Raw genomic sequence first — 12947 nt, 5'->3', positions numbered from 1 at the left:
TACCTTGTGTGAATGCTCTGAAAAGCTAATAATATGCATATCTCAGCATCTTCTTCCTGTCGGTTAAATTTCACGTCTCTAGCACGTCATCTTTGTGGTGTAGCAATTTTAATGGCCAGTAGTGTAAGTTCAAGAATTTGTAATGTAACGTTTTGTCAAATAAATAAAGTTATGTGTTCGAGTGTAACTGGCACCCGCTCATTTTGGCCCCTTTCGACAATTCCAACTACCTCTCCTGTTCTGTGGGTTTAGTAGGGCGTATCACAGTTTAAGTAATATTTTTATTTGATTGAAGAAACCTCATAAATATCGGCTCCAAAATTGAGCGTCAGCTTGGTCTACCCCCTTGTTTTCTCGTAATCGTTTCGAACAGCAGTTGGTTGTCGGGTATAGAAGGAAGAATGTAACTGGTGTTTGAAACGTTACAGACGCAGGCAGCTGCGGCGTACCTGGAAGAGCATCCTGCGCCGGACCTGGGCGGCGCGCATGGCCCGGAAGAGCAGCACGTTGAGGACGACGAGCGAGATGCAGGGCAGCATGTGCACGAAGACGACGCGGAACATGTAGTAGGAGACGAAGTAGACGTCGGGCGTGATGGCCTCGACGAGCGGCGACAGCGTGGGCACGCACACGGGCACGGCGGGCTGGCCGCGCCACGGCACCTCGCACGGCTCGTACACCGTGTCGACGAAGCGCGTGGACTGGTGCAGCGCGGCGCAGCCGGCGATCCAGCCCACGCCCTTGAGCACGCGCGGCATGGTGCACCAGGTGCGCGCCACCGGCGCGTGGCAGACGTACACGTACCGCTGCACCGCCAGCGCCAGCGTCAGCCAGATGCTCGCCGTGTGGAACAGCGCCGGGATCACCTGCCGCCACCAGTCGGAACACCGTATTCCACTGTTCTCTGCAAATCACCTTAAATGCTTAAGTGCGTCATTTTATAGAAATTCTTCCAGTCAATATGTGGCATAACAGCAAACCAGTGCTTAACAGTATTGGTTAAAAACAGCCTTGGTTGCTAATTTAGTTTTTTTTATTTTTCAACGACGCGTTTCGCCTTATTTAGGCATCTTCAGGTTATCCTAATTTGGTATCTCTGATGAATCCTTTAGTCAGTGTAGCCAAAGGGCATCGTCGAATTATCAGGCCAACATCGCCTTCGTTAAACTCGAAGGCGATATACTATTTGCTACCGTATCTCCCTCCCCCCCCCCCCCCCCAACAGCTCAAACAGGGAATACAAAAAAAGAGGATATTTCGGGTTTTGTTCCGGCGCTCCTCAAGAAATGGTTCAGATGGTTCTGAGCACTATGGGACTTAACATCTATGGTCATCAGTCCCTTAGAACTTTGAACTACTTAAACCTAACTAACCTAAGGACATCACACAACATCCAGTCATCACGAGGCAGACAAAATCCCTGACCCCGCCGGGAATCGAACCCGGGAACCCGGGCGTGGGAAGCGAAAACGCTACCGCACGACCACGAGCTGCGGACGGGGCGCTCCTCAAATGTGGTTGAAACTCGCTCGTAGAGACCAAAATGAGGTAATGGTCGATACTTGCGTTTATTTCTGTGAAAATCATTTTGATGTAACTAAGTAATCCATACGAAAATTTAATTCTATTACATTACTATTAAGTATTATACTTTGGAACTCCAGAGGCGCGGTGCATTATTGCGTACAGGTTAGTGGTGCTTCTGTTTATGTTTTCCAATTAGCACTTCACTATATCACACACAAATGTTTAAAAAAATATTCAGATATGTGTGAACTCTTATGGGACTTAACTGCTAAGGTCATCAGTCCCTAAGCTTACACACTAGTTAACTGAAATCATCCTAAGGACAAACACACACACCCATGCCCGAGGGAGGACTCGAACCTCCGTCGGGACCAGCCGGACAGTCCATGACTGCAGCGCCTAGACCGCTTTTTTTTTTTACGTTCTATCCATCTTTTATTTTTTATTTAATATGAAGGAAGGTAGGAGAAACAGAAACCTTTATAACCTTTATTATTCACTAAATAAACATAGTGAAAGGTGGCTACACTGTGCCACTGCGCCAGAGAGTGCGCCAAAGAGTACTATTAAGCCGCCTCCACAGTGCTTGTTATGAGATTGTAGAAGTCAGTGGTTGTTGAGAGTTCGTGGCAGTCAGTGCTAGTAGAGAGCACAGTGTGTGTTAAGAGCTCGTGATTGTCGTGAAGTCGGAGTGAGATGTGGTAGTAAAGAGTGTTGCTCCTTGTTTTATGCAGTTATTTGATGGGAGAGATAGCAGATGTTATTGTAATGAGTGCATTTCGTCAATATATATAAAGGTAAAACTTATAATGTTCCTTTATTAGTTGTGTATCTGAAATAATGTGTCACTACAGGTTCAGTCAACAAAGCATCTGGCTCGTGTTCTTGGATTAGAGTGTAATTGTGATTTTCTTGCGTAATTATAGTTTTTCTAAATTTCTTTTGTCACGTCAGTATAGTTGGTATTAAAAAAATTCTTGTCTTGTTGGAAAAGAACCGTGCCAGATGTGGGCGTTGAGTCACACTCCCACATACAGAACAGTTACTCTTGTGCTTGGATTTTGTAGGTTTTATAGTTGCTGGGGACTTAATTAATTAACTGTGTTTACGAAAATTTTCTTACATTGTTCTTTGCAGTCAGATTGCGTAATAATACTAGTCAGGGCCAACCGATTACGAGACACAGCGTAATCGGACATACAGCAACGAAAAAAAAAATGCACGTGGCGACCGCTGCTTCGGATCGTCTCTTGGATTCTTGTGATTGTGAAAATTGTAGACTGTAGTATTGTTGTAGTAATTTGTAGTTCAGTAATTGTAGTCTGTATTGAATGTGTAGATTTGGTAATTGGCATTCTTCTAATGGTATTTTTCAAATTTATTTTTTGTTGTTGTCTTGTATACGCGTTTGAAAATCCAGTGCAATTATTTCAATTGTTCGATTGATCGTGTCTGAGGGAGACATTGCATGTGAATGGTATTGTTGAGATAAAGAGTCACCGTGTGTAATTTTCGTACAGTGACGAATTTTTTGTATATTTTGTAAATGATTACGCGATCAATGAAAAAGGCAAAAATGATGGATAGTAAGAATGACGAAAATGTTAACATGGCGAACTCGCCAACAGAGGAAAACAGTATGATGGATAATGAAGTGGAAAACAATGTAATAAGTCGGGAAAATAGTCCGGAACCATTTCAAAATTTCTCGCAATCAGATAATTTACAGAATACGAGATTAACGATAGAAGATTCTGAAATAGTATCGAACACAGATAGCTTTATGACCATGCAGAAGGAAGTTAGTTTTGCGGGAAATGTTCGGGGCGAAAAGAATTTTGAACCATTAAATATGGAGCAGTTGATGGGTGCAATATTAAATTTGGGATCTGAATTAAAAACAGTGGCAACACGTTTAGAAACACGGATGGGAACAATGGAAACAAGAATGGAAACTTTAGGATCTGAATTAAAAACAGATATGGGAACAATGGAAACACGGATGGGAACTTTGGAAACACGGATAGATTCACGAATAGGGACATGTTTCAAAAATATGAAAGATGAATTAAAGAAAGAAATCAGGGAAGAAGTACAACCGATTCTGAATTCTCACAATAATAGATTAATTGCAGTAGAAATCAGACAAAGGGAACAGGATAGAGAACAGGAAGAAAGAGATCGCGTGATAGTACAGAAATTTTCAGAGTTAAATTTACAACGTGCACAAGACAAGGAAGAAATAATTGAAAGAATTGAGGAATCCGTACCAAATGACAGAATAAATAACTTAACGCAACAGTGTGAACACTTAACTACCAAATGTGACAATACTGAAACCCGAGTCGCGACACTTACGGAAGACGTAAATAAACAGAAAGAACAATTAGGTGACTTATCGGAAAGAGTTGAAGAAATTTCAGATAAATTGACAAATCTTAGTTTACATGGGGACAGAGATTCGGATGATACAGCCCCATTACCATTTGCAGAAACCGAAGAGTATCAGAACATAAATAAGCATGTTGAGAATCAGGGAAAATTTAATGAACGCGTGAAAAAGGAATTTGAGGTTTTAAAAAAGCACGTCAGACAAATAGAAGGCGAAATTGTAGGAAAAGACAGTAGAAGAAACTTAGATTCACAGATAGCAGAGGGGTATGAAGAAAGTAATTTATTTCATTTACGGGATGCAACAAGAGAGCGCCAGGCGCGCGAACTTTACAATAATCGACATTCGGACTGGGACAGACGCGGTAGGTCTTTGTCGCCACGAGGCGAAAACTTTGACTATAAACACTTTTTGACTGTTCGGAAATTTAAGATCTTCCGCAACTCTAAGAATGACATACATCCATGTTCATGGTTAGATCAATTTACGTACGCACTTCCGCCAAAGTTGCCATTAAGTCACAAACTAGAAATTATGTGCAGCTATTAAAGTCCTCAGGGGATTCACTACTCTAAGTGAATATGTGCCGTAGCGAGCATAGGGCCCCGAGCTGTAGTGGTGCTATTTCTCTTTTAGTTTTCTGTACCGCTGCCTACTCTTTTACTATTCTTTGCATCTGTCAAACCAACTCTTCGACTATCAATCTATCTAAACAGTAGATAAACAATAACCGGATATGACTGTTGTACCCCAAAGTGACTTTGGAAATTACCGATTGGACTTACTGTACCTATTGCAGCATTCATTGTAGTTTAAACGAAATGTTACCTGTTTATCTTCGTGACAACATTACTTCGTATGTTGACGACATTCTTATTGTTAAACGTTCTTGGAGTGAGCACAACAAAATTTTGGATTCATTATTACGTATTTTTGCACGAGTTGGTATTACAGTGAACTTAGAAAAATCTGAATTTGGTCGTTCTCAGGTGAAATTTCTCGGTCACATTATTTCTACAGAAGGTATTCTTCCTGATCCAGAAAAATTAGACGCTATTCGTAACTATGCTGTTCCTAGCACAAAACGTGACGTTCGTAGTTTCCTTGGTGTCTCTAATTTTCCTAGACACTTTGTTAGTTTGGACGATTTGGCCACACCTCGTTTTTGCGATCTATCTGGAAAGTTCTTTTTAAACGAAAATCGGTCGACAACTCCGTTTGGTTAGTTTGTATTCCTGATGAGTGGGTTAATAAGCTGATTTGGTATACGCATCTCAGTTATGCACACTTTGGTCCCCGAAAATGCTTTCATAAATTACGAGAAAATTGTTACTTCAGTAATATGGAAAAACGTATTCGATCTGTTCTTGCCAAATGCAAATTATGTCAAATGGCTAAGCCTCCAACGATTTCTCACAGAGCACCGTTGTTTCCCATCAATCCAGCGAAATTAAAGGAGATGGCTGCAGTCGATTTGTTTGGTCCAGTGGTTCGTTCTACTAATGGTTTTGCGTACATTTTCGTAGCAGTGGAGTTGACGTCAAAATATGTGTGTTTTACACCTTTACGCAAAGCAACAGCTCGTTCAGTATCTAATGCTTTCATCAAACATTTTCTTAAAGAAGTTGGTCATGTTGACAAGGTTATATCAGATAATGGATCACAGTTTCGTTCTAAAATTTGGCTTCGTACTCTACGGCGTCGTAAAATCAAACCAATTTTCATTTCACTTTTTCACCCTCAATCTAATGCTTCAGAGAGATGGATGAAGGAAATCAATAAATTGTGCCGTCTTTATTGTCATCAGAATCACGGAACTTGGGATCAGTATCTTCATATTTTTCAAAACATTCTGAATGAACTTCCTAATGACTCAACTTCTTTACCGCCTCTATTGATATTAAAAAATAAAGTACCAACAAATCGCATTTCTGAAATCGTTCCTTTTCCGCCTTCACGGAAACTGCGGCATTCTGAAGTTGTTAACCTGGCTCTACAAAATATTGCATCTGCGGCTGCTAGAAGAGAGAAATCAGCTAGACGTCCTGGTCGTTCAAAATTCTTGTCAGTTGGTCAAAAGGTGTTAGTTAAGTCTCACCGTTTGTCTCATAAAGGAAAAGGCTTGTGTCGCAAATTTTTTCTGCTTTATAACGGTCCATATAGAATTCGCAAAATTATTCATGATAACACTGTCGAAGTAGAAACTCTTAAATCACGACGCTCTAAAGGAATACATCATATATCAAACGTTAAAATTTTTGTGGAATGACATACTTGTGAGAAACTAACAGCTACATGTAAACACGCAGAGAGTACAAGGATACCGCGCTGTGTTTTGGCGGCGGCACATACTCAAAGCAACAGTCAAGTCTGCGCGCCGCACAAGGCAGTCGTTGACCGCAAACAATTGCTTCCTACGTCACGCGCCTACAGCTGATCGAGCGCTCAGTGCGAATGCACTGACAGCCGTAAACAAATACACAGTCTAATTTCTCCGACTAAATTCTGTATAAAGCTATAAGGACTTGTTGAATTGTGTTATTAACATTCAGTATTTTGCAGGATACGGTTCTATAAAATATTTAAGACCTTCAGGTAAATTCTGTGCGTGTCCGACGTTAAGACGACCTGCTATCGAGAAATTTTCAGGAAGAATATAATTTCGAAGAAGAAACTAATTAACTAAAAAAGGTAACTGTTAATTGAGTTCATTTTACAGGTAACCTATTTCCACTTAGGTACGTACTTTAGACGTAATTTGCTGCTCGCGATTACGTGATTCATACTTTGTGCTAATTTCATGTTCTATGAATTTACGAGTGAAGCGACGCGCTTGCGTACGTTAACTGAATTTGACAATGATTATTAATGAACTAGGTTGTGACTTGTATATATTATGCATCGCTTGGCTGCTATGCTTTTTCACTGACTGATTTTGACAATTACTGATTAATGAACTGGGTTGTAACTTGTGTATATTATGCATCGCTTGGCTGCTATGCTTTTTCACTGATGTCATTTTTTTAATTATGTGCCTGCTGTGCTTATTTATTTAAATTATAATTGTAACCTGATTAATTGTGCTGACTGTGATTATGTATGTAAGTTATACTTTGTCATTTATCTGCTTGCGCCTTCATGTTTACTTATTAAGATGACATATGAACATTTATTTGCTTATGCTGATATGATGCTAATGACCTGTTTATTACGTAAGATATATGTTTACTGCTATGCGTATGGATTACATATTTACACATTTCTGTTTTGTTGCCATAACTGCTCTTTAATTTGGTATATAGAAATGCTGATATACTGTGTATGAACATAGAGTTTAGGTCACATTACTGTATTAATTATAGATTGTTCGCTTGGCAGAGCCTCGTTGTAGGAATTGTGCTGCATCCACTTGTTGACATTCTGTTCTTTACTGGTCTATTTACTCGCTATTGCTTGTTTTGCTTACGCTCAGTGCCTTATATTTTTAAGATAAGAAAATTCACTGCTATAATTCGACGAACGACATTAGTACAAGAAAGTCATTGAAGTCACATGAGCTGAGGTTTTATGGAAGCTGTATAATTTATGCTAATAAGAAGGAGGCTAACGACATGACATACCAATACTAGGTTTAGACCATTAACAGTTATTACACTGCATTTTCGTGAGCAATTGAAATAGGAAGTGACACTTGACACAAAAAATACTCCACATGTTTGCTTCTGCTATGATTCTTGAAGTGGTGTACACACTGTGAAATATTATGATCATTCACACTCCGTAATCGTACTTAATTACTGAGAGTTATTCGAACTAAGTCTGTTAGAGGTCAGGTATGCATTTCTTTTATTTAATGATGGACAAGGAACCAAAATGTATCTTATAATTTATAATGAGTAGAAAATTTGGGTCAGATGGATTACACAGAGGTTGTGTGTGGACACTGTGTCTTCGGATTGTATGGGATGCTGAATTGAAGTTGCATTAGGATTTTATCTGTACTTGTTCAAGGAGACTGACTAGAAGAAAGAGTTGTTATGGAAGTGAAATGATATTGGTGCTGAGGTTTATATGTAGCGACGTATTATTGAGGTATTGAGAGTATATTAAGTTGTTGATTATTGGAGTTTTTGTGGACAAGAGGTAAGGTAAATGATATTGATGATAAGACGTATTGAAGAGGTATTATTGAGGTATCATTGAGATTATGTGATGCAGATGATTATTGGAGTTTTGGTGTATAAGAGGTAAAGTAAGTGAGGAGCATATTTTTTTTTTTGTTGGTCTTATGGAACAAGGAGGATGAAGAGAGCAGACTAGAACACTAAAATAGAAGGAAGATAGTCTATACACACACTTTGTTAAATAACTAAGCAGTATATACTTTTTTTTGGAGAGAGGAAGTAATTGCATATCTTGGCTCACTGACAGTTGTTCAACAACAGTACATTTTGATCTGGCTTGGCAAACATTGGTCTTGACATGATGACTATGACGTTGACTAACTATTATTGACTGTTATACATTGCTGCCAGTACTAGTTGATACACATGATGAACATCAGATTTTGACAGAATTACATTTACACAGTTAACACTATTCAATTACACAGTAGTACTTAATGTGGATAAAAGATGAGTGAGTGTGTTTTGTGTGTTTCCCTTTCCTAATCCTACCCACCTATCTCCTAAATATTATTTTATTGTTGGTAGTGGCTTGCACTGACACCCATGAATATTATAGGTTTACTGGTATTTGTGTATTGTAATAGTTAATAGGACAATTATCTGATATCATTTATGTGTTTGTTATGATTTGTATGTTTAGTGTAAAAGCACTGTATGTGCATTCAAACTATTGTTCATGCCTGAACTGTCTGATTAGTGAAGATAAATATTCTGAACTGTTACCTGCACTTTTCAATATGATGTGTGACATTTGGTCGTGTTTAATTTCTGCTGATGAACAGTGTGATCAGTGCTAGTGAATTTTATCGAACTGCTTCTGCTGAGAGATGTGACTTTTTGCTGTCTGCACCTGCTCTCAACATTGCTGGGTGCAACTGATGAACTGTTTTTACTGAAATGAAGTCACTGGTTGCTGTCTGCACCAACTCAACATTGCTGGGCGCAACTGATGAACTGTTTTTACTGAAATGAAGTCACTGGTTGCTGTATGCACCAACTCAACATTGCTGGGTGCAACTAATGAACTGCTTCTACTGAAATGAAGTCACTTGTTGGTGTCTGCACCTGCTCAACATTGCTGGGTGCCACTGTTAGAACTGTTTCTACTGAAATGATGTTACTTCTTGCTGTCTGCACCTACTCAGCATTACTGGGTGCAACTGATGGACTGCTTCTACTGAAATGAAGTCACTTGTTGGTGTCTGCACCTGCTCTCAACGTTGCTGGGCGCAACTGATGAACTGTTTTTACTGAAATGAAGTCACTTGTTGCTGTCTGCACCTACTCAACATTGCTGGGTGCCTCTGATGGACTGCTTCTACTGAACTAATGTGACTTGTTGCTGTGTGTACCTCTTGAACTTTACTGGGTGCCACAGATGGAACTGTTTTTACTGAAATGAAGTCACTTGTTGCTGTCTGCACCTACTCAACATTGCTGGGTGCAACTAATGGACTGCTTTTACTGAAATGATGTCACTTGTTGGTGTCTGCACCTGCTTAACATTGCTGGGTGCCACTGATGAACTGTTTCTACTGAATTAATGTGACTTGTTGCTGGGTGTACCTGCTAAACTTTACTGGGTGCAACTGATGGACTGCTTCTACTGAAAAGATGTCACCTGTTAGTGTCTTTTTTTTTTTGTTTGTATAAACTAATCATTGAAAGCATTTTATGGGGACATTTGTATAAACTGATTTTTTGTATATTGTGTAAACTATTATGTAAAGCCACATGCATGAAAAGAAGTTGTATTGCTTACTGTATTTCATACATTAGGTTAGTGAAAGGTCAGTGCAAAGCCAAAATTTTTAACTAATTATGTGATGTTTAGGTATTAATATTATCTTTTATTTTTGTCTGTATTTTTGTGGACGAATTTGGTGGTATTTTCACCACCAATGCTGGCAAAAATACCATCAAATTCTGGCCTGTGGAGGAGGGGCATATGAAAGGTGGCTACACTGTGCCACTGCGCCAGAGAGTGCGCCAAAGAGTACTATTAAGCCGCCTCCACAGTGCTTGTTATGAGATTGTAGAAGTCAGTGGTTGTTGAGAGTTCGTGGCAGTCAGTGCTAGTAGAGAGCACAGTGTGTGTTAAGAGCTCGTGATTGTCGTGAAGTCGGAGTGAGATGTGGTAGTAAAGAGTGTTGCTCCTTGTTTTATGCAGTTATTTGATGGGAGAGATAGCAGATGTTATTGTAATGAGTGCATTTCGTCAATATATATAAAGGTAAAACTTACAATGTTCCTTTATTAGTTGTGTATCTGAAATAATGTGTCACTACAGGTTCAGTCAACAAAGCATCTGGCTCGTGTTCTTGGATTAGAGTGTAATTGTGATTTTCTTGCGTAATTATAGTTTTTCTAAATTTCTTTTGTCACGTCAGTATAGTTGGTATTAAAAAAATTCTTGTCTTGTTGGAAAAGAACCGTGCCAGATGTGGGCGTTGAGTCACACTCCCACATACAGAACAGTTACTCTTGTGCTTGGATTTTGTAGGTTTTATAGTTGCTGGGGACTTAATTAATTAACTGTGTTTACGAAAATTTTCTTACATTGTTCTTTGCAGTCAGATTGCGTAATAATACTAGTCAGGGCCAACCGATTACGAGACACAGCGTAATCGGACATACAGCAACGAAAAAAAAAAAATCATTTTCAATCATTTATTTAATTAAGCCCCCATGCAATAGTACGTCCCGATACATGATAACTGTCCTGGAAGGAACCTCGCTGCCGTCCTACCATGCAGCATGAAATAACAACAAAATCAAAGTGGGGCCACCTCCGGCACCCTAAAGAAAAGTATTTATGGAAATGAAACAAAATTTGAAGTACATCCATTTGCTAACTGTTCAAGCCTGTGTTTTTCGTAGGTCGCATACTCGCATAGTGTTCTTAGTCGATCACATTACTTGGTCGGTTTCACAACGAAAGCACCGCCGCTCATCGGAGCGCACCCGGCACACCTCAAGTATATGGCGGGTCCGCGAAAACCGTTCCTAGGAAATTGGTCTACCAATCCTTGTACTTTTGTAGCCGTAATAGTTTTGTGCGTCCATCTTGCAAGTATCGCCAGTAATCCAGGACGTTCAGTAAGTTCGTACGTGTGTCTCTATAGATGTAATCGACCGTCATACCTGTGATCCACGCCACTGTGTTCGTCTTATGACGCGGAAAATACGTTTCCTCTGGAAAAAATACTATGTCAGAACAGACTGCTGTATAGATAGTGCGCCGCATGAACGCTATTATCTTTCTTGCTTGAGTCCAGACAGCCAATGCCTCGCCGCAGACCAGCCGATGGTCGTCCGTATACAGCACGCCGCATTGCTGACACAAGGGCGAATCTGCCAAATGTATTGCGTACTTTTTATCATTTGTAGGGTATTGTCGGTTCACGACAGTGTACCTTGTTGTTCTGACTGATGTAGGTAGGTGGGGGTGGTGGACCGTGTGCCACACCACGTGCCAATTAACAGCTGGATGTTTGCGTTCCACCCTATTCCGGGCGATCTGTCGAAGAAGCAGATGGTACACGTCCTTCGATGTTGACTGTCGGGTCGTCGGTAAACGCTCTCGACCGGAACTGTGTTCCACGATGAACGTGCACACATACGTTAAAGGGGGCGATATATGGCCGTCACTGACTGGAGGAAGATGCGATGTTGGTTCGAGTTCTTCGATGATCGTCCCCGTAAGCGAGTGATTCCTATTGCGTCACCGTTTGAGCATAGTATTAATATACATGGCACGCGCTTTCTCGTGCACGTTCACTAAACCAACGCCCCCCTCTCGCGCTGGGAGGGTAAGCTTGTTGCACTGTACCTTAAAGAGTTGTCCCAGGCACACATAGTACCCAAAAGCCGCTTGAATCCTCATAGCCATCGTGCGCGTCAAGGGGAGAAGATGTGTCAGGTGGCACATCATGGGCGCGAGATAAAGGTTAGCGAGTAACACTCGCTGCAGCATATCCATCGACCGTAGGGCGCTTAGTCGTACTGCCGTTCGGACTCTGAGTAACAGTCTTCGGTAGTTGTCCGCAGCCGTTCTCGCTGTCTCCTTATGAAAGGTGATACCCAAACAGCGGAGGGTTTCCACCGCAGGTAAGGGTCCTTCCATTCCTGGTTCTAGTCCACGCCCCACATGCATGAATTGTGATTTTCGGTAGTTGACCACACTTCCAGCTGCCATCCCATACGTCTGTAGCCAACCCAGTGCTGTTTGAGTCTCCCTCTCATTCCGTACGAGGAACACAATATCATCCGCGTATGCTCTGCATTTGAATGACAATTGCCGTAGGGAGATCCCGGTAAGACGGCGGCGAAGGCCGGCGAGGCACGGTTCTAAGGCGATCGCATAAAGGAGGATCGACGAGGGGCAACCCTGCCTCACTGATCTTAAGATTTTAAAATACTCAGTTCTCCCTCCGTTGACCACCATCGCTGATCTGGCGACGTGCAACAGCCGCATCACAGCATTGGTCAATAATGGCGAGACACCCATCCTGTTCATCACCGCCGCGAGGTACACATGATCCACACGATCAAAAGCGTGATCGAAATCTACGGCAACCATCGCCCCCCGGAGGCGGCATGCAGCCGCGAGGGCGACGACGTCACGATAGTCTCCCAAGGCTGTGTGGACATTACTGATGCCGCCAAGACAAGTCTGATCGGCATGTATTCGATTCTCCAGAGACTTTTTGATACAACTTCCCAGGATGCGCATGAAGAACTTGTAGTCACTATTAAGGAGGGTTAAGGGGCGATAATCACAAGGCCGTTTGCCACCACGGGGCTTCGGTATCGGTATCATGAGTCCTTCCGTGAATTGA

At 41.2% G+C, this 12947-nt stretch overlaps 1 protein-coding gene across 1 annotated transcript in view; it reads right to left on the bottom strand.

The window, feature by feature from the left end:
* The window catches only part of LOC124798449 (sex peptide receptor), a 527798-nt gene that overhangs the window by 38096 nt on the left and 476755 nt on the right, over positions 1-12947 (bottom strand). The window contains exon 5 of the mRNA XM_047261868.1: positions 450-866. Within this exon, the coding sequence (XP_047117824.1) occupies positions 450-866 (417 nt within the window). The remainder of the gene's footprint in view (positions 1-449; positions 867-12947) is intronic.

This window comes from Schistocerca piceifrons, chromosome 5 (assembly GCF_021461385.2).
Source record: "Schistocerca piceifrons isolate TAMUIC-IGC-003096 chromosome 5, iqSchPice1.1, whole genome shotgun sequence".
Lineage (NCBI taxonomy): Eukaryota > Metazoa > Arthropoda > Insecta > Orthoptera > Acrididae > Schistocerca > Schistocerca piceifrons.
The sequence above is the reverse complement of the archived record's forward strand: the minus strand, read 5'-3'. Positions and strand labels throughout refer to the sequence as shown.